The sequence below is a fragment of the Pygocentrus nattereri genome, chromosome 28, assembly GCF_015220715.1.
Source record: "Pygocentrus nattereri isolate fPygNat1 chromosome 28, fPygNat1.pri, whole genome shotgun sequence".
Classification (NCBI taxonomy): Eukaryota; Metazoa; Chordata; class Actinopteri; order Characiformes; family Serrasalmidae; genus Pygocentrus; species Pygocentrus nattereri.
The window spans coordinates 12,625,327-12,651,621 of NC_051238.1; the positions used below are offsets into that span (position 1 = coordinate 12,625,327).

General features: G+C 38.8%; 2 protein-coding genes across 3 annotated transcripts in view; both read right to left on the reverse strand.

The window, feature by feature from the left end:
• Window positions 1-21,735, reverse strand: part of mgll (monoglyceride lipase) — a 42,321-nt gene extending 20,586 nt beyond the window's left edge. Inside the window, exons 1-3 of one of the 2 annotated variants that reach the window (XM_017723216.2) lie at window positions 21,577-21,735; window positions 20,438-20,663; window positions 1,056-1,162 (exon numbers count right to left, since the gene is read on the reverse strand). In XM_017723216.2, the coding sequence (XP_017578705.1) occupies window positions 1,056-1,162; window positions 20,438-20,565 (235 nt within the window). In that variant the 5' untranslated portion in view covers window positions 20,566-20,663; window positions 21,577-21,735. Of the gene's footprint in view, window positions 1-1,055; window positions 1,163-20,437; window positions 20,680-21,576 lie in introns of those variants that run through there. The other variant, XM_037535827.1, reaches the window with a different exon arrangement.
• A 1,975-nt stretch (window positions 21,736-23,710) lies between these two features.
• slc26a6 (solute carrier family 26 member 6) overlaps window positions 23,711-26,295 on the reverse strand; it is a 22,965-nt gene continuing 20,380 nt past the window's right edge. The window contains exon 19 of the mRNA XM_037535747.1: window positions 23,711-26,295. This exon is cut by the window's right edge and continues 747 nt beyond it. The gene's annotated coding sequence lies outside the window, so the exon portion shown is untranslated.

Genomic DNA, 26,295 nt, shown 5'->3' on the forward strand with positions numbered 1-26,295 from the left:
CAATTGTAAACGCCTCCCAGCTGCCCTGTTTCTAAACCCCACCCCTTCCCGCAACTCTGCAGGCTGTCTCTGAACAGATGAGACAGAGCAGAAAGAATAATAAAAAATAAGCCCCAACTAAAACTAATCAGAAAGGTTCTATCTTCACTAAAGCACCATTTCACTTGCTCAGTTTTGAGCCTTTATCATCTAAACTTGCCGCAGTGCAGCATCAGTGAGCCAGAATTGCTGGTGATTGAGCATTTTTCTTAGGCTAATGCTAACTTTTACCACATCCCATGTTTGACCCTGGTAAAACTGCCATGGGGCATGAGGGTTGAGGAAAGGGGAGGAGGGGAAACAAGCTGTATCTCTCCCTCTCAGGTGCTCATGTGTATCTTAATGAGAGAAAGCTGATGCTGGTTTGGCATCAGCAGTGTGGGCTCATGCTGCTTCCCATGGCTCTCGTCCCCCTGGGGCTCAGGCATTGGCTTCATGATGCCTGTCAAAGCTCTTGTCTCATTAGCATATTTTAGCATATTTTATTATATTGGCCTGTGACAGGTTCAAACTCATTTATGACATACAAAACTAAGCTGCTATGTAACCCGCAAATCACATTTCTTCAGAAGTACTGATAAACTCCGTGTTAAAGTCAGTCATATAATCACAATATGCCATCTGAAAGAAGTTAAACATTTACAAAACACATTTTTGAGTGAATGGGGTCTTCCCGCAATTGGTACATTTTTGCGATAGTTAGAGGGGTAAATAAGCCTCAAAATTCAGCCAGTTATCCTGAACCCCAGGCATGAAAATTGGGTACATTCAAAAATATCCCTTGGGAGGCCACTCATTACCATTCTGTAGAGTGACAGCGTTTCCCAAACTGGCCTCTCTCTCCACTCTCACTTTATCACAAAGTGTCACTCCATATGAAGTTAGACGCACAGCAGTAGAGGTAGGGCTGAAAGATTGTTAACTGTTTTTATATCCAGGTGTCTGGGTCTTGGTCTTGACTCAGTCTCAGCTCTAATAATCTTGACTACAACACTGTTGTTGAGTTTGTCACTCACCATGATCGTGGGCGAACACATACAAGCTGTGTTGGTTTAGTGTGCGAGCAACGTCTGCATACACTCCACAGTGCTCTCCAGCTCCATGTGCAATAAACACCAGTGCCCTGAAACACACAAACGCTCTACAGTCAGTAATTTAACACATGCATACACATACATAAACTCCTTGCTAATAAAATACTACAAAGTTAGTAATATAACACTCGCACACACATGATAATTTCTCTGACAGAAAACTAGAACTGGCTCAAAAATTCATATGCTTGAGTATTATGTTGGTATTCGTTTCATTATTTAGTGTTCAGAAGATTCATCTTTTGCTTTAGACCTCACCAGTATTTCAGAACACTATTGTGGATTAGAGGCTTATTTAGCACAGCTTTGGATCAAACATTTCATATACAAAAATGAATATTTGGTCAAATTGTGTGAAGTCAAGCAGTGCTGGCTCTTTTCTCTTAGATAAGCTGCAAAGTCCTAAATATGTTATTAACATACACAACTTATAGATTAGTTCAGTCTCAGCTGGTGCAATCAGAGAGTGTGATTTTGCTCTGCAGGCATGTTTAATAAGTTCATGTTTAATTTCATGGTCATATTGACAAATATTATATTTTCTCAGTTAATTTCAATTAAATTCAACTTAATTTAACTTCAATGCAACCTTAAATAACTCTCCCTTGCTTTTTAATGACTAACCTCTATCGTATCTACTCCCTCAGCCCTGTCAGCTTCCTTCAACTTCTGTCTCTCCCTCTCCCTTCCTTTAGTAATGCATTATTTTTTTAAGCTTTACAAGAACTCAAGGAAATAATAAAAGATCAATTAAGGTTATCTAATTATCTAACTGGCCTTCAACTGAGCTGTTATTTATTTAAATATATTTATTTCCATCTACAGGTTGTGGATTTGAGGGATTTAAAATTGTGTTATGATCAACACTATATGAAACTATATGACAACACTATATCACATATGACTGTAAACAGCAATATATGGCAAATACTGGTGTCATAGTTTCCAAACTGAAGAGAAATAAAACAACAACAAATTTTTGTCATTATTTTTATCTATGCTGCTCTATGTTGTGAAGTGAAGAAAGTTCACATTAGCTATCTAGCTAATGTTAGCGTTAGCCTAACCTTTCTTCTTTACCTCACATAAACCAAAGTTAACTTGCTAGCTAACAAGCCACCCAGTAAAAACCTGACAGCCAGCTATACTGACCATAATTTGCCTCAAATCCATATTGTACGAGGGTCTGATCTAATTGGCTTACGACTTACGAGGTCTGATAAGACTGGCTTACAACTTCCAAGGTCTGATATGATTGGCTTAAACATATCAGGTCTCATATGATAGGATGAGCTGGGGTTTCCACTTTTCATGTTAAACTGGTAAATTAGAGCAGCAGCACCGCCTCCACTGGATCGTGCCCTGCTATTACAGCATATTATGAATGAGAATAAATCATTTGAACTAGGCTAAAGCTCTCCCATAACTGGTCTAGTAATGTCTATGGCAATAACTTTAAGGGGAATTTCACAGATTTTTACACATTTCTACAGAATTTAATCATTAACATGTAAACAGTGTAATCCAGAATGGTTTGATGTGAAATGCTCCATTCTAGAGAAACTTACTGAGTCAGAATTTCTACCAGTGGTGATGATAGGAACCAGATATCTGAAGAGTTTAGTATCTGTACATACATACATTTATTACATTAAATGGTTAGGAATATGCTGCCTCATGCCTGATACACTGTTTTACAATAGTTTTATGAAGGTTTTCACCTAAAGCATTTCTATTTTTTATTTAAATTAGAAGACCATACAAGGTGTTATAAAGCAAAATAGCCCCCAAAGGAACTTGCGTTTTCAATTTTATTACTATTTTATCAACATTCCATCTGAAAGCATGTGGGTCCATTGGTGCTTTTGGAAAGCAAATAAAATGGCCATATTTGCACTGTAAACATTGCTACCTTTGGTCCCTGTCACCACCACTGTAAAGAAATAGGAGTTGGTAAGTTTTCTTACAATGAACCATTTCACATCAACACACCGATTGAGGTTGTTTTTGTCTCAAACACTGAATTATGCTGAAGATTTTGAATAATCAGAGCACATAGCTATGCAATCCCCTTTAACTGTTATACTCTGAAATAGGGCTGAACGATAAGTCATTTTTCAAAATCACAATCTGCAAGAGTGGTAGTTTTAATTACAGCCAAAATCATCAACAACACTGCTTTACCGAGTTTAACCTAATTACACAGAGCTTCTGACCTACCTGTACACACTCATGCTCTGTGACAACACAGCTGCACACAGCTGGTGCACTATGTCCAGCATTCAAGCTTGAGGTCAGAAAAAAGTGGATGTGCTGCTCTTCTTTGCCAAAAAAGCATTAGCTAAAGGCTGAACACAGTCACAGTCCCCTCCTCACCCCAACTGATTTTAAAACTCACTCCTTTTATTTTAATTATATAGAGAAATGTTTATTAAAAACAGCCAATAAATAATAACCAAATACGTATTCATTTGTTTGTCTGTAGGTTTGCTTGTTCAACACCATCCGGGTGAAGCTGAGTGCATCTTCAGTCCCTTGTTTAGCTGCCATGGGGGTGAAAGATGGAGACAAATAGAAACAGCAGGCCTACTTTATGTTTGCCTACCATAGTTGCTTTACTCAAGATGGAATTGAACTTGAAGCAATATGTTAACAGTGGAATATGAACTTGGCCATCCATTCACCTAAACTGACTTAAAAGACACATCACTGAACAAAGAATTCAGAAGATTTATGTCTTTTACATCTGTCTCTCCTTATTGGACATAACATTCCAGCACATCTGTATCTCGGTTTCTTTGGGACATCCTTTTCAAAGGATGTTGCATAAATTTGTGACTGTTTTTCATAAATCAAAACTGGGACACATTTATTGAAATACATACTTAAAGTTATGTGTATTTATGAAATGTAAATATTTGTGGTTGGTATTATGAACACATATTCAAGCACTCATTCAATTGACCTCGTCACACCAGTGGCCTGCTTGAGACATACTGAATAATTAAAATTTAGGCACTGCATCTCTCTCTCTGACACACACACACACACACACGCTCAATAATGTACACTCACACACTCATATATAACAGCCTAACAGACATACCATATATACAGCAGTGTAACATTAACAAAGACAGCAATGCTCATAAGAGTGAATTATATTTACAGATATAACACACACTCACACTCACGCAGGACAATTAAGTGGGTTGCGTTGGTCATTTTGTTTTCATTCTTGGTGTCTAATGGCAGCCAGACAAGAATTTCTCTACCAAACATGGGTGTTTGTCCAACCGTCTGTTCTGTAGCAGATCCAGCACTGCCTCTCTCTCTCGCTCTCTCCCTCTCTGTCCCACACACACACACACACACACACACACACACACACACACACACACACACACACACAAATTCATATACATATACACACACACATAAGCACAAACACTTTGTCTTTCTTTCTTTTCTGTGCCCACTCTCCTTCCCTCTTCTTTCCGCACTGTCCTCCTTTCCCTTCTGCCTTGTTCTCAGTAAGCTTTAGACATGTCTTAGGTGTCTCTGACTTAAGCACATAAACACTGCATGGCCAAAAGCATGTGGACACCCTTCCAAATGAATGAGTTCAGGTGTTTCAGCCACACCTACTGTTAAAGTTTTATATAATGAAGCACATAGCCATGCATTCTCCATAGACAAATATTGGAAGTAGAATGGGTCGTACTGGAGAGCTTGTTGACTTTAAACATGCCACTGTCATGAAATGCCACTTTAGTTTGTGAATTTTCTGCCCTGCCAGATCTGCCATGGTCAACTGAGAGGGATCTAACTATGTAATGGGTGTGTCTAGAAGCAACAACAGCTCAGCCACAAAGTGTATCCAGCAAAAAATGTGTTATCCTCAGTTGCAGCACTGACTGCAGAGTTCTAAACTGCTTCTGGGATCAACATCAGCACAAAAACTCTATATCATTCATGAAATGGGTTTCCTTAGCCTAAGATCACTATGTGCATGTCGAGCGTCAGCGTGAGTGGTGTAAAGCATGCTGCTATTGGGGCTGTTGGATGTTTTTTGCTCAAGGATTGGGCTCTGCCCCTTATATCAAGTGAAGGGGGTAAGTACGAAAAGGTACAAACACACAAAGACACACACACACACACAGATCATTTGTTGGTTGAGACCACTTGAACTTTAAACCACTATCTGTGGCACATACACATTGGGGCAACTGCAAAGTGGCAAAATCAAGTACTTTAACATGTGTTTCTTTATCTGAATTGCATGCACATGAGCCTAGTGTGTGTGTGTGTGTGTGTGTGTGTGAAAGAGAGATTTTGTAGGTCAGAATCCGATTAAAAGGCTCTATATGAGAGTGAAAACCATGAAGAGAGGGCACCAAGGACAGAGAGAGCATTGTGTGTGTGTGTGTGTGTGTGTGTGTGTGTGTGTGTATGCGTACATACTCATGTAACTGAAGCTCTTAAAATCTAAGGACCTGTTTGTGGGTCCAGACTTATAATAAATAAGATTATGAATAATAAGATTAATAGCTGAATAATGAGCCCTTGGTTCAAGGGATTACAGATGAGTGGAAATTTAAAAGGGCTTTCAAATGAATTTAGCTATAAGCTGTCACATAAAGAACAATATTGGTGATCTGAACTGAGAGATTTTTTATTTCTAGTGTCTCCTCAGTTGGATTTAAGTTTGAGGAGGCTGACATCAAGTGATCCCTCAAGCCAGTCAGAAATAGGGCAGATTTTTCATAACAGCTCCACCCCACACAAACTCTCTACAGTTGTGCCTGACAGGCTGCTGGTGAGCAAGTGTTAACCGTGCTAAATTTATGTTAAAAGTGTGCATGCATGTGTCTCCAACTTTTTTGCTATTCCCTCTGTTACTTCTCCATCTCAGCTGTTCCCATCTACTGCCACTGGATGCGTGGGCTGCCAAGCAGTAAATTCTTTCTGTAGAGTCTATTAGCTAATGTAACTTAGACAACAAATGTGGAATTCTTGAATGATGTGTTGCTTTTCATATGCACATAGCTACTGTGCTATATTGTAGGAAATGCTAATGTTTGGTTGATTGGTAAAATGCCTACTTACGTTGGCCACTAACTTAGCACTGTGTTTACTGCAGTCCCTCTCAATTGAATGCAACTTTACCCCCAACGTATCTTACCCAGAGTGCGTTTGCATGCATATACTAATCCAATAACTGCAGAAAATCAGATTTTGTCAGTAATCTAATGAATGCATTTACATGTAGTAAGATAATGGAGAAACCCCAGGTCTACATGAGTCAGGCAGTAATCATATGTCTGCTTTGCAACCAGCCAATGAATTCCCTGAAGAAGACGTGACATAAATGTAATGTAAAACTCAAACACGCTGCAGCTTTTTAAAAAAAACATCACAGTACTTTTAACTGAAAATATGAACATGCATCCACTAGAAGATGAAGAATATTAAATCCTTTATTTAGTCCAGAATGTAGTTGGTTTCAGCATTTCTCCAAAAATGTTTTGCTGCCATTTCATAGCAACACTGCTTGCATATTTCTGGTACAGCAGTCTGTTTTGCACATCTGCACACTGAGAAACCTGAAAGAAATCAGAGTAAAAGTATATATGGACTGAGAAATCTGATCACTAAGCCAAAATACAGCTCTTTAACAGATTTCATAATCAGATTTCTAGACCTTACTCTGGTCTATGAAATCAGAGTATGCTGTTTATATGACAATTTGAATAATCAGATAACTGCAGAAATTTGATTATCGATTTTAGAGTGAATATATGATTGTAAACACACAGAAAGCATAAGCCATGGCTATGTGTTGTGCAGTCTGAAATGCCCACACAGTCCTGATCAGTGAAGATTTTTAGGCTTTTACTCCTTTTGAAATACAAATAAACCAAATATGATTTTGGTAAATGTTCATCAAGTTACAGATATTTAGGATCATTCATATATTTGTAATATTTGCGATTGAGCTGCCAGCCTTTTTAAACAATAAATCATGAAATAGCACTGCACATAAATTACTGCGCATGTTCTGAAGCTAAAGCTAAGACACATGTCTACGTGTGTGTGTGTGTGTGTGTGTGTATGTGTGTGTATGGACATGTAAGTCTGTTTCAGATAAGCCAGTGGCTGAAGGGACATAAAGAACACATTAAACTTTGCAGATGGGGTCTACAGCCAGCCCTGAGGGTGAAACTACACACACAGAGACTTGCACAGTCAGTAGAAACTATTCACACTTCTAGTCGGCTCACAAAGACTCTCTTCATTGCAGCTACGGATGGGGATGAGAAGAGGAGGGAGACAGAAAAAGAAAGAGGAAGAGAGATAGAGCAATAGAGACAGAGGAAGAATGTAAAGAGCAAGTGAATGAGGGAAAGTAGGAAAGAGTTCAGTGCTAATGAAGCTGCATTAACATTCCAGCTTTCTCTCAGTCAAACACACACAAACACGCACACTGCCCTCATTTCCCTTTCCCAAGATAATTAAGAAGTGACTGAAGACTTCTTCTGTTCCGAAACAACCCCCCCCCCCCACCACCATCACCACGTCCATCATCACTGCAGTCTTAGAGCTCTGTGTGTTTCTGTTTTTAATGATGATTCTTGCATATTTTATGCGCTGTATTTAATTATCCATGTGAATTACACACAAGCCTTATTTCTTCACTGTTTTTACTCTGATAGTGGTACAAGTTCTTCACTTTGACATATGTTAAAGAAAAATGTCACCTTTTTTTTTTCAAAAATTCAGTTATTGAAGTGTAAACATGTGATGTGCTCCATCTCAGTCACACTAATCAATTTTTAGATTTCTTTATAGTGATGGTGACAGGAATCTCTACTCAACTCAACTATTGTCATTTTATTTACAGTCTAAAATGTAACCGTATTGTGAGTTTTTTATATGTAATGCTAAGAATGGTAAAATAGTGCTAAGTTTTCTTTGGGAACTATTTCGACACTAATTTCGCATTTCACATCACACTGCCAAGTTCAATCTATTGCCACCTACCCATGCAGCACTTTTGTTTTACATTACTATTTATCCTACTAAAAAATAAAAGCGCACAATTCAATAATAGTGTTTAAACACGATATTCAATGAAAATATTACACAATTTACTGTCTTAAAAACTTTTTTGTTTATTTCACATTTTATTCTTTCCAGTTGTCATTTTAACAGTATGAAATTTGGTCAGTAGGTGGAGCCGTGCCCTCACTGCTTCACCTCAAACTCCGCCTATGATCGCAGCTATTGGCTCATGAGCTACTGAATGCTGTTATTTTAATGGCTCCCTATCAAAACATCTGCATTAATTAGGAAAAGCTTAATGTAAATGATATGCAAATGACATATTGGTAGGCCAGCACTTGTTTTCACGCGCCCAAATCTCTGCTCGTTTTTTCACATCGTATAAAAGTTTCATGAATCAGACAGATACGCACAACATTAAAGGTGGTCAAAATGTCTTTTTTACACAATTTTGACAAATATCGGACAATTTATTTTTTCAAATGTCAATTGTTAAAATTGCCAATATTATAAGGTTGAGTGAGGTATTACAAGGGGGTGGGTGACATATTACAAGGGGGTAGGTGAGGGGATGCGGGGTGTGTTTGGAGGGGTGTTGGGTGGTTGTGGTGCCACATCACCTTATATCTATATGATCATTAATAAACGATGAGTTGTGACATTAATAGTGAAGTGAAAAAATAAAAAATAAAAAAAATGATAATATGTCCCCTGGAAAAAGGGGTGTGGTGGTATGGCCAATGAATGTTGGCCTGGGAATATAAATATAAAAAAAAAATTACAAGGTTTTGATGCTACTTCAATAATGCAAAGTAATGGCACAAAACTAGTTGAACTCTCTCTCAGGGTGTGTGTATTTTCAGGGGTTCACTGCCCGCTGTATCTATTGAATGATCTGTCAATTATTACAGATGTAAAGCAGTGTACTGTCATTTTTCATCCAGGTTAAACTTTCACCTACATCTTCCTGCCTGGCCTCACGTGACATCATCTTCTGGACAAAAAAACCTTTTTCCACTTATACTTATAAGAGTCAGGCATAAATACATGAGACCAGTAAAAAGCACATGTGAAACACATTTAGTCAAATTTTCCCAAGTGATCTAATTTCACCTGCTCGTAATGATAAAATGGATTTTGCTAATCAAATACAGAACACATTCTCTACCACTAGAGTCAAGAGGCTGTGTGTGTGTGTGTCCTTGTGACTCAGACTTTTTTAGACAAGCTGAATATTATTAACAATATTCAGTTTCACTGACACAAATAAGTTGCTCATTACATATATGGCTGTTTATTATATCTGCCCTCTTTAAAATAAAGGTTTCAAAATGGCTCTTGACTTGTATGTATAGGAACAACCTGTAATTGGCACAGAACATTTACATAATGTGTTTTTTTTTGTGAGTAAAAAAAATCTGTTGCAAAAAGCGCTATATAAATAAATTTTGCTTGCTTGCTTTTTTTCTCAATTCTATAAAAGTTTTTCACCATCACACATCTAATTTACAAAAATGTTTTTTAAGGAATCACCCACGGAAAGATTTTCTAGAGCAGAGGCTATCAGATCCAACTCACAACATTAGGCCAAGAGCAAATATGTAGATCATCTGGGTGGCCTGGTTTGAGAACCACTGACATAAAGAACCAAAAGTGGTTCTTTTATGGCATTGCTTCAAAGAATGCTCTCTAGCACCTTTATTTTTAAGAGTGCGTGGGACTCACTCAGATGGTAACGTTGGTAAATATAAAGTCTATGGAAGGCACAGAGGAAGGCAGCCAGGCAAGATATGATCAAAGTAGTACAATCTTCAAAGCGTTCAGTTTAGTGTTGAGTGTGGACACATGTGTGTGTGTGTTTGGATGCATGTTATAAGGCTAAATAACCTGCAAAGTACTACTCTATCTCAGTAATCATAGGGATTTTGGCTGTTTGGAAAAGACAATGCTTTTTATTGCACTTGTGAACTGCACCACAGAGTACTGTGCAAAGAGATCACTCTTCATTTATGTAATTCCCAGTCTAATGCAATTAAGTAAAAGTTATGCAAGAGATATTTCTCAGCTGATTATATATAAAATAATCCACTTGTATAAGGAAGGGTTCAGTGAAAGTGGGGAAAAAACAGATGTTTCCAAAATTGGATTTTAAAAAATTACTAAATGATACAGAGAAAATGGGACTCCTAAAAACCATGCAAGACCTAGGAGACAATCAGAACTGTCACCACCAGATAAACTGTACTTAAAGCTTTCATATTTGAGAGGGAGGAGAAAATCAAGCTCCACTCTTGGTTCAGATCTGATGGTGTTTCTGTCCATTATTCCACTGCGAGAAGACAACACAACACTATGGCTCTGAAAAGGTGTGTAACTGATAAGCCTTTACTGAGAAAAAGAAACAGACAGAAAATTTGCAGATCACATAATGAAGCTACTGCTGTTCTCAGAACAATGTTCTCAGAAACAACCATTCACTTCAGAGCCCAGTCCTCAACTTTGCTGACTGTGTTTGGGATTACATGGATCTAATGAGAAGAAACTGCAACCAACTTCTAAGACTGAACTTTGGAGGTGTGGATTTCTGCAGATTTCTTTGAAAAACTGAAAAGTAAGAATGGAAACTGTAATAAAGGCAAAGTGTAAGCACACCAAATATTGAAAATGCTGATGTTATATTTAGATGTTGAACCTTCAGTACATTTTTTGTTGAATACACCGACACTAAAAAATAGGTAATTGTATTTTATGGCTGTTCTGACTGGAAATTTAATAAATACAAGGTAGCCTGTGACTTTTGCACAGCACTATATGTAAAAGTCTTCTAAGAAGAAGATATTTAAAACAATTTATTTGCGCAATAAACACATTATAATAAATACAAACATACAAAAAAAATCATACATTACAATTTGTTTGTGTGTGTTATCTTAACCATTTCCAAATCACTGTTTGAGAAAGTCCAGTATTTACAGTTACTAAAATTAAAAAGTATTGGGTCATCTATACATTACACCTACAGGAGCTTTTATGGCATCCCATTCTAAATCCATAGGCATTAATATGGAGTTGGTCTACTCTTTGCAGCTATAACAGCTTCCACTCTTCTGGGAAGCTTTCTACAAGATTTTGTAGGGTGTCTGTGAGAATTTTTGGCCATTCATTCAACAGAATTTCTGAGATCAAACACTGATGTTGGACAAGAGGGCCTGGCTCACACTCTCCATTCTAGTTCATCCCAAAGGTGTTTGATGGGGTTGAGGTCAGGGCTCTGTCCAGGTCAGTCAAGTTCTTCAACACCAAACTCACCCAACCATGCCTTTATGGACCTTGCTTTGTGCATGGCTCAGTGCTTGATTTTATACACCTGTGGCAACGGGACAAAATGAAGCACCTGGATTCTATTATTAAAATGTGTGTCCCAATCCTTCTGTCCATGTAGTGTATTTTCCAATACATGCTTGGGCTAACCAAACCTCCATTAAATTAAATCAGGTGCTGCCAGTTTATCTTAACAAATCTATACAATGACTAGAGTGCAGCAAGAGGTCAGGAACCAAACCTGTATACCTTCAACCAAGATGAAATCTGAACTGAAATCAAACCCAAATCCTGTCATGTTTTACTGTATTTATGTTTATTTGTATTTATTATAATGTGGCACAGTGTTTTTACAAGCGTACCATTGAATTTAATAGTGTAAAATAGTTTTCTTGGCTGATTAAGACTTTTGCACAGTACTGTATATACTGAAATGAAGTATTTAAAATGTCTTCATATAAATTATCTGGTCCTGCATATTCAATAAATCCTAAGTCCTAATAAACCCATAAGGAATGTCATGTTTTTATTTACTATGGTGGTGTGTAAAGCAGAATGGTTTGTGGCCCAGATTCTGGACCAGCACAGTAACTGCACCTAGCACGAATGAATCCACATTCTGTCTTTGAGAGGGGCACTTAATACTCCTGACCTCTAAGAGCACTGACCTTTTGCTTAAGCCAAATGTTCTGAACAAATGTGGACTGTGATTGCAGTCTAATGTGGCCATAGGAACACCATTTAAATGTATAAAGACCTTGTTTTTCCAAAGGCATAGTCAGGATTTAATGACAAAATGGAATATGTAACTTTATACACACGTTTGTGAGTGAATGTGCATTGTTCATTCATCTTACTTAATGTTTTTGAAGTTAAGAGAGTTTAGATCTGTTGGCTTCAGGTATGAAAGATCAACTTGTGTGTGTATGTGCATGTTTCTGTGTGAATTAATGTTGATGTGTCCTCTATGTATCAATCTTCTGTGTGTGTGTGTGTGTGTGTGTGTGTATGAGACAGCTATGTATTAATACACATGCTGTAAACTTCACACTCTTAATAAAGATGATCCTTTAAGGATTTATTAGTAAAGAAAACAGTTCTGAACATTCAAAGAACCCTTTGCATGGCTAAATGGTTCTTTGCATCATGAAAGCATTGTTCAGATTGATTTAGACTGTGCTTCAGATGGTTCTTTATAGAACCTTTTTTGAAAAGGGTTCCATATAGCACCAAAAAGGGTTGCAAAATTGTTCTATACAGAATAATCTACAGCACATTATCCATCAATTTGAAGAAGAACGATTTAATAATGCAAAGAATCCTTTTGTCATGCAAAAAGTTCCTAGAGTTCTAAACAGAACAATTTTCTTTACTAAAGAACCCTTGAAGAACCATCATTTTTAAGAGTATACCAATGGTCTGCAGCAGTAGAACTGATCTGTTGGTTATTATAAAGGTTACTGTTAAAAAGTTTGTAATCACATATCAATAAAAGTCATAAAAGCATAGAAGTAAAAAGTTTACTGATTTTATAATTTGGCAGCCAACATAAAATATGGTAAAGATACACAATTTTTCAGAAAATCATTGAAGTTATTATTAAATATAATCAACATAATCAGGTACTCTGCAAAGAAATTAATTTCCTTTAGAGGATGGCACTGTTGCTAAGGAACAAAGTTACTGCTGAATAAGAAAAAGACTCTTCGGTCGCCCATCAGAATATACTGTGGTTGTTTCATGAACTTTTGCTGCATAACAATGAAAATATGATAATTGTTTAAAGCAAAAACCTTTGCTTTTAAGTCACCAAATTACCACTATGTAGCACCAATCCAATAGCGACCCTGGAGCAATCATGCTTGGATATAAAAGGAGCAACCAGAAAAAAGACCTCGTCCTTCATGCTCAAGGATGTTCAAGGCCCGTCACTTTGCCAAAAAATCATCTTTATTATATCAACAAGGCTGAAAACCACAAAAGTCCTCCAGACAGCACTGCATTAAAAGCCAACAAGCTGTCTTTTAACACTGGGCTCTGGAATACTTTGACAAACCATAGAAGTCATATGTCAAAAAGGTCCAACACTGCTGCCAACCCCTCTGGGCTTGATGAAATGAACTGTGGAAATGTGTATTATAATGATGAGCCAAACTTTCAGGTTGTTTATGGAAATAATGGACATTGTGTTCTCCAGATCAAAGAAAAAATGTTCACAAGCCAGCATCTGTCCTGGTGTGGGGGTGTATTACCTCCCATGGCATGGATAACACCTGTTAAGGAGCCATTAACGATGAAAGAGACATCCATGTTTAAAGGAACATATCTAGCCTTCTAAACGACATCTTTTTCAGGTACATCCATGCTAACTTTAACACCAAGCAACAATTACACATTACAGGATGGATGTTAGTCTGTCTGCAGTCCAGACCTCTCCTCAAGTGAAAATATGTGGTGCATGAAGTGCAGAATATGACAACGACGGCCCCATACAGACAAAAAATTCTGCTTTCAAATCTGTATTAATGGCTATCTTCATAACTATTATAAAGTGTTATTAAAAGCAATAGTTATGTAACACAGCAATAAACATGCTCCTGTTTTGGGAATTCTGGTTTGTAAATAATAAACTGTAATCATCTTTTTATAGCTGTTTTTGACACAAAAATAATAAGAATATATATTTGAGCCACAAGATTTGTCAGAAATTTGCAGAGTCTCTGCTTTTTTAAATGAAGCATTTTGGATATTAAAGAGGACCTAATATGCTTCTCCAGTTTTGAGGGTTTTCCGGAAAAGCGGTGGTGGATGAGAACAGAGTGTGGAAGCTGACCAATCAGAGCACACGGGACTCATCAGGGGGATAGAGAATACTGTGAATGGAGATTCACAGTATTAGAAAAATACTTTATTGTTGGAACACTGATGCAAATAAAGCTATCTTGGATGACCCATCCATCCAACCATCCATCCATTTTCTAAGCCGCTTCTCCGTCAGGGTCGCGGGGGGGAGCTGGAGCCTATCCCAGCAGTCTTCGGGCGGAAGGCAGGATACACCCCGGACAGGATCTTGGTAGACCCCAAAAATAAAATTCTGAACATTGAAAATCTGCATAATAGGCCCCTTTAAGTTTATTATTACTTTTTGCTACTCACAGATATGTAATATTGGACAATTTTTGTCAATAAATAAATGAACAAGTCTAATATTTTCATTTAATTTGGGTCCCTTTATCTACTATTAAGACTTAAAAGTTTTAGCTCCAATTTATACAGAAATATAGAAAATTCTAAAGAGTTCACAAACTTTCAAGTACCACTTGTAATGGTGAAAAAAAAAAGGGGGGGGGGGGGTTAGTGGTAGAAGAGATAGCAAGGATTCCTGGCTTCTTTGGAGGCACACAGACCGGAATACACTCCATGCGGGGTGATTATCTCACCATCACTGTCCAGATATCTCAGAAGATAGCTACAAGCAGACCGGAGGCTGTGCTACAGCAGCTCACCATCTTGCACGGAGGGGCTACAACTCCCTCGCGCATGCGCAGTAGTACAATAAATGTGGCAATCGTTACACACTGTACATGTAAATTAAAATATTCTTATGATACTGCTTTTCCGGTTTAGGAATATTTTAATTATATACTGTATTTGACAGACAAAGAGCTTCATATCCAAGATCTAAATAATGGTGTTCTTCTTTCCAAGCAGCGTTTTCTTTAGGCCCTGAGAGTAAATCTCAGTGTATGACAGATTGTTTTGAAAGGTCTGTTTAAATTCATAAAAATAAAAAAATAATGTTTTTTGTCAGGGTAACAATTATGATAGTGTGTCTGTCTCCTTCTAATCTCATTTGAACTGAAGCAGAACAGAACAAAACAACCAAAACAAGCTGCGTCAGGACTGTAAGACATTCTTTTACCTGATACTGTGATACATGTGATCCTGTGATACTGAGTTTTATCAGTATCATTCAGCGCCAGACTGAAGTTTTTCTGTTGCTGAACATAAGGCATGAAGCCAATACAAACCACGCTTACATGGCTTAATGTTTTGTTAACACATTCAGACGTACACATACATAAACATACACATATGTGCATGCATGCTTTGTGTGCTCTGTGGGTGAAACTGACCTGTAGCTGTCTGAATAAGTCACTGACTTGTAGCTGTCTGAATAAGTCACTGACTTGTAGCTGTTTGAATAAGTCACTGACCTGTAGCTGTTTGAATAAGTAATCGAATTAATTTGACACACAGGAGGTGAAGTGGTTGCTATGGTAACGGCTTGTCTCCTGGGGCCATGCCACTGTGACAAGAGGCTGAATAGTTGCCGCGGAAACAGCAATAAGGGGTTACTGCAAGCACAGCCCCCAAAATACACCCAAACAAACTTACAAATACTCAAAACCACAATGTAACACACTTATAATATCTTTAAAATCTACTGGCAACTTTACATCATCATACATACACAAAGTCACAAAGACCCTGGTTATTTCATGCATCCTGAGTATGAGGATTATATACAGATAGAGATTACCCACATAGAAATTCAGAAGTAAATGCAGTAAATGCAGTAGTTGCATTTAAACCAGATTTACTCTGAAACTAGTCTAATCTCTCTTTTATCTCCCTGTATCTCATTTTATCTATTTTATTTTGGCTACTACTAAAGTTTTAGGAGAACCCTCAGTAAGCCTCCTGACCCATCTAAGAGCAACACCTAAGCAATAAAAATTCCCTCTGGGGCTTTTATTTTGACAGACTGCAGCGCTTTGTAGACAAACACAGCGCATTTCATGTTTGCAAAGAAGCATGTCCTTTCACTATTAGCTTGCCTGTAATGTGATTGTTTATAATTATTAGCTGTAAGCAGAGCATTTAGTTCCATTAATAAAACCTAAGGCTCAATTCTTTATGTTTCAATAATCTTCAATAAACTGTTTTCACTGTGTGAGCACTGGGTTCACATAAACTGAACATGAACATTGTCATTTCCATTCACATTGCTGACCTAAAGTGAGAGCATCAGAGGCTGCATGTTCCAACTCCTCTGCGACTGTAGCCTCTCATGAATGAGAGCTGAGACGTGTTTTTACTTGTGGTATTTCTGAGACCAAAGATGCTTTTCAGTCTGAAACTGATGTGGTGCTGTGAGGATGTATTAAAATGTGAACTGCACTACAGAGGCGGCTTTCTGCACAGGTGTGATATCTGCCTGAAACACTGAGTGTGTTCAACTGCAGCTAGGTTTGTAGAGCAATCTTATCTATGTAGGTAGAATTAATGTGGTTTTAGTGTAGGACATCACATGACTCAATGTTTCAAAGGTCAGTCATGGTTTGTGATGAAAAACTGCTGTCTGGATTTGGTTTGTGCAAATTACAAAGTTCCAGTAATTAAATTTTTAACGTGACTTTGGGGCTGTTACCACGGTAAAAACTTAAATAAAGGTGTTTTTGCACTTGTCCTGAATAGACTAGTTGAGCCCAAACCCAGGACTGATTTTGGGCTTATTTGGGGGAGAGCTTATTATTGCTAGTTTGTTTTCTCACACAAGAATTCCCTCTGAACCATGGATCAGTTGCGCAATTCCATTTTTCACTTTTCTTCACAGAAATGTGCTAAATGGTAGGCATTAGCATCATCTGTTTGCTGCTTTTTGTTGTTTTCCTTGGATACAAACACTCAAGCAGCAAAGAACAGCGCTTTTTTGGATACATGGCATTTCGGTGTGCAGGAGCACCTGCAAACAAGAAGCCGTTCGCGTATGAAAAAGATGAAAACATTTTTAGCCATGCAGGCTATTTTATGAATTGTGGCCATACATGCTTGATGCCTTCTTTGCTTCACAACAATCCTTTTCCCATCATGAAACTTGCAAAGGGAAGTGATGCAACAAGTCGACATAACAGCCACATAACAAAATTTACCAATCACACAACTCCACACACAGCATCAGGAGCAGACACCTTCCACGTGTGGAGTGGAACCCCAGACCACCAATTTCAGGAGGACAAGAGATCAGTTTTCTGGACTGCTCTCGACCTTGAAAACAGCTTTTACACGTGACCAAATATACCAAACTCAGAACAAGCAGTCCTGGGTGTGGAAAAAATCTAGTGTGAGAACGCCCTAACACTTACCAAGCATGGGCCTAGACACCACTGATGAAAAATACACAAGAATTGTGGGGGTTTTTTTTGGAGAATTTCCGAGAATTTGTGAGAAAAACTGATAATTTTATATTGCTCTAGACAAAAACACTCACACTGTAGAGTAACTATGTTTATGTAACAGCATCGATAGTGGCTCATTTACATTAAACAAGGTCAGTATGAGTGCTGATACCAATCCAGTGCATCACTAGTGTTAACAGGGTCACACACTCCCACTCAAACTCAGGCTCAGGAATGACTAATTCTGAACTAACTAGACACCACACTATGGAGAAGCTGGTAAGTGTATGATGTGAGTGACGGTGTGTGATGTAAGCATGTGACTAAAACACTAAGAGGCCTAAAGAGGAACTAAAACAACAGATGACAAAGACAAACTGTTACAGTTAAAAACACTCAGGACACATGCACTCACTCCCACTCATACACCTATTTAGAGAACTGCTGAGGGTTAATCCTAATCCCTCACAATCTTACCTGCTCTCTCTCTCTGTCTCTCTCACTCTCACTCTCTCTCTCTCTCTTTCTCTCTCTCTCTCTCACTCTCTCGCTCTCCTGCACAAACACACACAGACAGTATAGTACAGCAGTGGGCAGCTTTAATCACTCAAAACTTCTAGAATGTTTACGAATGCGTCCAAGTCAAGTGTGTGTGTGTGTGTGTGTGTGTGTGTGTGTGTGTGTGTGTGTGTGTGTGTGTGAGTGAGAAGGAGAGAGAAAGAGAGAGAGAGACAGAGAGAGAGAGAGTGGGTGGGTCTGCATGTGGATGCATCTCATGGTTTGTGGTATCACAGCATGTGTGAGAAAAGAGTGTATTGCTCTGAAAAGGGGCTTTTCACCTCAGACTCACCTCAGAAAACAACACATTCACTCACAGAAGGGTCAACACTACATACACCTCAGCATTAAGTGCTAAAATCATCATTATTTACAATATGCAACATGAAAAACTCCATAGTGGATCATTACAATATGAAAAGGGCAATTCATGCATTTTGCAAATTCTATTTCTACTTTTAAACATGGTTATGCCACCAAGATGTAGCTAAAATTTATGTCATGGTATGGGCACAGGTTTCTTTTAACTCCACTATTGGCTATTACACCTCTTTTTGGGTGATCATACTGGTAGTAACAAGGGCTGGTAGAGTTTGAAGGCAGCTGCTCATTCAACTTTTCTTCTAAAATTAAGGACCTAAATTGGCCAGCTTTACTACACACTTCTAGCTCAGCTAGTTTGCATTGTGGTCAGTGTAATTACTGAATAATAAGCCATAAGACAACATAAGCCTGGGATTTTAAGGGGTTAATAGGGAATTTGTGACTCCTTTACTCTGTTCTTCTGGGAAGACTTTACATTAGATGGGGTCAGGTACTGAGGCTGGATGATTAGTTCTGGATCACAAATGCCACTCCAGTTCATCTCAAAGGTATTGTATGGTGTGCCATTACTCCAGAAAGCGCAGTTACACTGCTCTAGAGCCCAATGCTGGGGGGCTTTATATCCACCTAGCTGACAGTTGGCATTGGTCACAGGGACCTTAGGCTTAGGAGTGAGCAATATACTGATATTTATCACTATCTTCATAGATCATTTTGTAGATGCTGTTAGTATTAAAATAGCACTGATTAACTGCATGATGCATTTCAATGACAGCATAATTAGGCCTGGGTAATTGGATTTAGCGCAGTGCACTCTATTCACTCTATTCATAATTTTTTTTAAGTATTCTGAAAAATTTTAATGCACTACTGATTCTCTTTTCCAAACCCCAGACAAATCTAAATGTTGTGATGCATATCATCCTGAAAATATTAATTTGGAATATGTATTGCTCTGACTGGGGGTCTTGAGATCGATTCTGAAATACTGAATAATGATGTTTCGATCCTGATGTTTATTTTTGAGAAACGAGCCTTACATGACAGTATTGATACTAGGTGTTTCCTTTATATATTCTGATTTTCACAGTAGACATCAGAAAAAAACTCCCCCCTTTTAAAAGCAGTAGTATCAGTATTGTCACTGGGATATTAGCCTTAGTATTACTTTTTAGATCGAAAAGAAAAATAGAGGTATTGCCCACCCCTACCTTTAATGTTTGACCACTCCAGAATGACTGCCCATTTTATTGGCAGTGCTCTCTATGGAAATTACACTACAAACGTGTGAATTTTTTTCAGATTTGTTCTTTTTTCAGCTAGAAGTGGGCAATATGGCAAAAATGTAATATCACGATATGTCACAAAGTTCTCATGATACGCTTTTGAAAATATTTATTTAAAAAACTGTCAAAAATTATGAACTATGCTTTCTTCATAATCAAATATGCAGTTGGGAAGTGTTGTTTAAGTGTATCCACCATATGCTCAGAAAGCATTTTGAGGGACTGCATCACGATAATGATAAATATTGTCATATTGCCCAGCCCTAAATTCATCCTTTACTGTTGCATTAAGTAGAAAAGCTAACGTGAGCATCCCAATGAAATGCTATCTACAGCTTAACACTATCAGTGACAGATGCACTATGATGTGTGCAGGTCACTGTCTCCTGAGGCTCTGCCTTAGGCAAGTTCACAGCTATTCAGAATGTCAAACTGGCTAAGCTAGTCAGTCTAGTGGGGCTAGTAGTCAGTGCACGCCTGCATGGTAACTGGAGCGCACGCTGCAGCTGCAAGACGTAAACACAGCTAACGCATCACGGTAACCCAGTTTATCTCTCCCTCCTCTTACCTGGGCGGGCCGTCCGGCTCCCAGTAGCGGCAGAACAGGTGCAGTCCGTCGGCGTTGACGATGTGCTGCAGGTCTCGGTACGGGACGCCCTGCGGGCTTCGCCGGCTCCCCTCCGCTTCTTCCGGCATGTGGGCAGCCAGCAGCGCGTCCGGCAAGAACAGGCGGAGTAGCGCGAGCGCGGTGCCGCTCAACCAGCACGAGACGGCGGCCACCAGCACACAGGCGACTAGCACGTGCATGACGAGGGCAGAGAAAGAAGAATCAAATCAAAGCGAAATAAAAAGACAAAACGCCGTTCGCGCGCTGCACCGGCACAGTGTTTTCAGTTGCGGGCGCTGACGTCACGGAGCACACGCGCAGAGAAACACAGGCACGCGCATGCACACACCACTTTGTATTGCTATCTTTGTGGGCCATTTCCACTGACATGCATTTATACTGGTAAACACATTACATTCATCCTAACTTCAGCAAGCAAATGAAAATCGTTCTGCTCTTTTTCTTTGTCATAATAAAAGCTGCTTTTCTTTCGTAAAATGAAACACATTGGACCAGCCACATGACCCTAAATTGCCGTTTTCCCCTGGGTGGACAACAGGTCCCCACCAAGCACTAAAAACACACGCTTACACTCGCGCTAGCGCCAGTGTCTCATTGGGTTTATTGTACTGACCAACAGCAGCCTGCTGGTGGCCAGCAAAAACAGCCATCTGAATGAATGCACGGACACACGCTGGACACACGGCACTGCAGTAAAAATAGAGCAACGAAGGCAGAGAGAGAGAGAGAGAGAAAGGGGGAGAGAGAGAGAGAAAGAAAGGGGGAGAGAGAGAGAGAGAGAGAGAGAGAGAAAGGGGGAGAGAGAGAGAGGGAGAGAGAGGGAGGGAGCAATGTGGCCAAGGTTGCCAGTCAACTTAATTTTAGCCCAAAGTTAAGAGACTGCAGCTCTGAGGCAGTGAGTGACACGGTTGCCGTGTGTCATTAATCTCTCGCGAGAGAATTATTAACGGGGGGGTTTGAGCGCAGGCGCGTGCGCCCAGCGGTGAGTGCACCCTGAGTAAGTTTTGGTGATCTGAATGAAGCAGCAGGAGAGACGGAGCAGAAAGAGAGAATGGAGGGACCGCAGTCACTGGACTCACCTCAGTCCGAGCGGTCAGCGCTCCCGGCTCCTCTTCAACAGTAGCGCGTGCAATTGTGCGTGTGAGTCTCGCGCGCTGCCTTCACCCCAGCTCAGCTCAGCTCCGCTCGCGCACACAGATGCTGCTTAGCTGCCTGTAGGTGGAGAATGAAATGAGAGCTGCTGGAGGAAACACTGATACAGCCCCTCCCCTTTCTCGCTCCCCTCCTCTCTCTCTCTCTCTCTCTCTCTCTCTGTCAAAGAGATTCTGTCTGTCTTTCTCTGTCTCTCTATCCCACTCTCTCGCTTTCTCTCTGCTGTCAGTCTCTCTCCTCCACTCTGTTTATCTCTGTCTTTCTGATTCTCTCTCTCTCTCTCTCTCTCTCTCTCTCTCAATTAGTAGATTCGCTTTTAACTGCTGCTGCTCATCTACAGGTCAAGAGTTCTCACTGTTATAATAACTATTAAAATAAATACATATTAATGAGGGTTCAGTATCCTCTTTCAGTCAGCCCACTTAATTTTCCTGTGTCTTTCTTCTATAACACACACACACACACACACACGCACACACACACACACACACACACACACACACACACACACACACACACACACACACACACACACACACACGCATGTTCACTCTGAGAGGAGCTATTGTAGCTTCTGTTAAATACTGTATGTTGCACATTGTGGCCTGTTTCAGTAACATTGTCCTGGTGAAGGGGAACAGAAAAAGCCAATGGAGGCTATAAAGGGGCATGTAGACGAGCTGCAGCAGTGCAGGCAGGGTCAGTTTGTGTCAGTTAGGGTCAGTTTGCCTGTGTTTTTTCACTGAAGGTCAGCAACCTCATTTAAACTCTATACCACATCTGAAAAAGCAGATGCAAGAGAACACATTAGCAGAGCATTTCATTTCAGTGCATGGTTATGCTTTGTTTTCTCTTCAAAACATAAATCATCTCTGCGTGGAGAGAGTGTGAAATTTAATTTTAAAGCAAATTGGCCACATCGATAAACAAGCCGTCTTGCTTAGCCTACATACTATACATAGACTTCATTGTTTTAGTTGTTTTCATAACATGAACGTTTCATAAGAGTTGTTTTTCAAAACAACATTGTTTTGCTCTTCATTTCGTGAAGGTTGTTTATTGGTTGATTCAGTACAAATGTCAACATCAGAAATGTTGGGACAGTACATTTAATGCAAATGAAACAGAAACAGTACAGAGACAAGATGTTTAATGTTTACTCAATGTTAATATTTAATGATTACTCACGGGCATATAAACATTGAAACGTTGGTTGATTTCCCTGAGTTTTGTTGTGGCATAAAGTGACACCAATCACCAACACCAGTCTATTTGTTAAATGAATTACATTAACACATATGTCTAGCAGGTATTCTATCAAGTTTTTTAAAGACTTCAGACGCTGGGTTCAGTTGGAGAAAAAAGTCTTCAACTGTTATTACAGGCAATTTTCATTCACCCTGGGCATCAGGCTCTCGACCCAAATGTGAATACAATGTACAGAGTTCCATGTTTTTATACACTTATCAGTGGTGCGGTAATCTCTTTTGATGTGCCATGATTAAAAACTGATATGCTGCTGTGTTGATCCCCACATGGGTTTGGGAAAGCTTTGACAAACTGTTGTCAATAAACACCATTCCTTGAGACTGTACTAAGCACAGGGGAAGCCATATGTCAGTGATTTACAGGAACATTGCCATCTTCTCTGAGCTCAAGCTAATCTGAAACGGATTGATGTGCAGAGGAAATGTGTCATTGTTTTACCTTTCCGGTTGCTTATGGAAATATCAGATGTTGTGTTTCCTGGGCTGAAGAAAAAAAAAGACCTTCCAGATTGTTACCAGTGTAAAGTTAAAAATCCAGAGTCTCTCATGGTATGAGGGCATATTAGTGCTGCTTTCAATGTCTAAACGTCAACAATGTGCTGCACTCTTGCTTATTTCAACATCACAGTGCCAAGTCACATTCTACATGGGTGTCAACAGCAAGATTGTTTTTGAAGATGATTGTTTTTCCATGTCAGTCAAATGTACCATTCTGGTCAAAATAGGTGGTTCTTGGAATAAATATTAAATCTCATCTTTGAATATACAGTAAATTAACACAGATTTTCATTTGTACTGTTCCAGAAGCAAAACTGTTTATTCAGAATTCCAACAACAAATACAAACCAATCAATGGTTTTACATGACAACATACAAAATGCTTAGTGGAGTTTATAATAGATAGAGAAAAAAGTTACAATACATTTATAAAGCCTTATAAGACATTCCCTGCATTACCTCCATGAAAATAAATTTGTTTATATATGCACAAGTGACACTCCTAAATATTTTAAGATATAAACTATGATGGTCTGAGGGACTGACAACATTACTATTTACAACAATAACAATGAAAACCTCACAGAAAATGTCCATAAAATGAAACAATACATAAAGATATGACAGTTTGCAACAGTATCACTGAGTGTGCAGGCTGTGCTTGAGAGAATCAATAACAAGCCACTGCAGGTGGGTCCTCAAGCAGTCATAAGCTTTTGTGCAGTGCCTTGAATCTAACCTCTGCCTCCAAATGTGCTCTTTTGTTGTGCAACTGAAGTCAAGTTGGACAGGTTTTACAGGATGCTGGCATTTGAAACTGTACACTGGCATGTACAGCTGTCACGAGAAACTGTTTACAGAATGTTAACATTTAAAGTGTAATAATTTCAAATGACATTGATTTTGTATGCATGTAAAAGCTTAATGGAAAATTCATTGTCATTTCCAGACTATTCTTGATTAGCACAAACCAGTCAAGCTGAGTAAACAGAAACTTCACATTAGACAGCTAATCTCCAAACTATATTCATCACATTGTATCCATCTTTTTGCTCGCTCAACCTTAGTTTCATTACATGTGGTTGGCGAATCTAATACAAAGAGGGGTATGTCCCCTCTAAAACCCACCCCCAAATTCCTTTAGCCTGCACTCTTTTATCATTCAGAGTACAATCGATAACACAAATACTACCATTAGCTAACAGAACTTTTTCTTTTTACTGCATGCAATATGTTCTCTACACATGTGATGCACATGACTTTTCAGCCATGCTGACTTCAGTTGCATTCGCAGAGCTAACAACAGGCTTGCCGTTTGTGATACAGTGTTGATGAGTGAGCCATCACCCCAAACTTTGATTTCCACCTTCACAAGACAAAATTTCATACTCAGCTTCGCAGAAGCCACTCAAAGGACTTGTGGGCGGAGCATGAATAGGTCAATGGCATAGAATGTGACAGAACTTGAATAACTCGTGCACAAAAGCACAAAAATAAACATTGAAGTTTCACCTGTAAAACGTGCATGAGAACCTTGTGCCAAACATCACTACCAGCATGAAATTCAATCATAGGCACAGCTGTGAGTTTAGCTTTATGGCCAGTTAGGTGCAGTTCATACAAGTCATGCCTTTCTCATGAATAGTGTTTGTTATGCAACTGCACATGTTATCACTATAATGACCACATACATACAGAGCCATTTTTTACATTCACTCTGAAGGATGATTTAGTGTTCGAACTTAAAAATGGTTTTAAGTTTTCTTACACACTTTTATAAGGTAAGAACAGCCCAACCAGTTTGCACTGAAATTTCTGTAGTTACTGAATAATACTAATACAAGCCTGCGATTTTAGGGGGTTAACAAGGCTGCATTTAAAGTTTGATTTCTTTTTGATTTAATCAAATAATAACGTAACAGTTTACTACTACTACTACTACTACTATTATTGTTGTTATTATTATTATTATTATTATTATTATAAACTTACCAGCAGAGGTGTGTCAAACTCATTTTAAGGCAGCTAGGTTATTTATTTGTTTAAGCTAAAACAAATTAAGTCTGATGTAAACGGGAAAAAAAATGTGTAAAAGAGTCTTTTTTTTTTTAAGTCTCTTTAATTTGTTAGTGGTCATTATGATTTAAGCTATTACCAATTTGTATGCTTTATTTTCAAGGATTACATCTTAAAACAGAAAAAACGCAGGACTCCTCCACTCTCCTTGCATAAGCTTCTGGTAAAATCTGCTCTAAATCTGCTGAAATCCTTGGGAGAATCTTTTATCAGACTCAGATAATGAAGCTAAATAGGTTCGACTTCTCCTATGAGGACAAACAAACAAAAAAATACAAAGCCTCCTCCACAGATGCACACCCTCAGATAATAGGCTTAAAGTGGCTCCTATGATGTAACTATGATGGAGTAATGGGAAAAAATAACCACTCGTTATAATCTGAATTTAATATGCCACTGACAGTGATTATAAACCCAGACTGTGCCAGTCTGTGGGGGTGTTAACAGATGTGCCTAATCACACACTAGATGACTTTACACTGTGTGTCATACAGGTTCTAGACATTGTATAATGTTTAGGTGGCGCACTAAACTTTACACCCTGCTCTTAAACTCTCGCTCTGTCGTTAACCTCCTATTACGTATGTAATGACAGCTCGGGCTTGTATTACATCAGGCTGAAGTTTATGTATTGTGGTGGTACTGCAGGTTTCTTCAGATGATCTCTGTTCCCAAGTGACCTTTATTAAAGGGGAATTCCACCTATCTTTCAAAATTTCACAAAAGTTCAAAGTTAAGGTGTAAACAAAGTCATAAAGAGTGGCGTGATGGGAAATGTGGCACTCTGAAGAAGAATTTGAATCA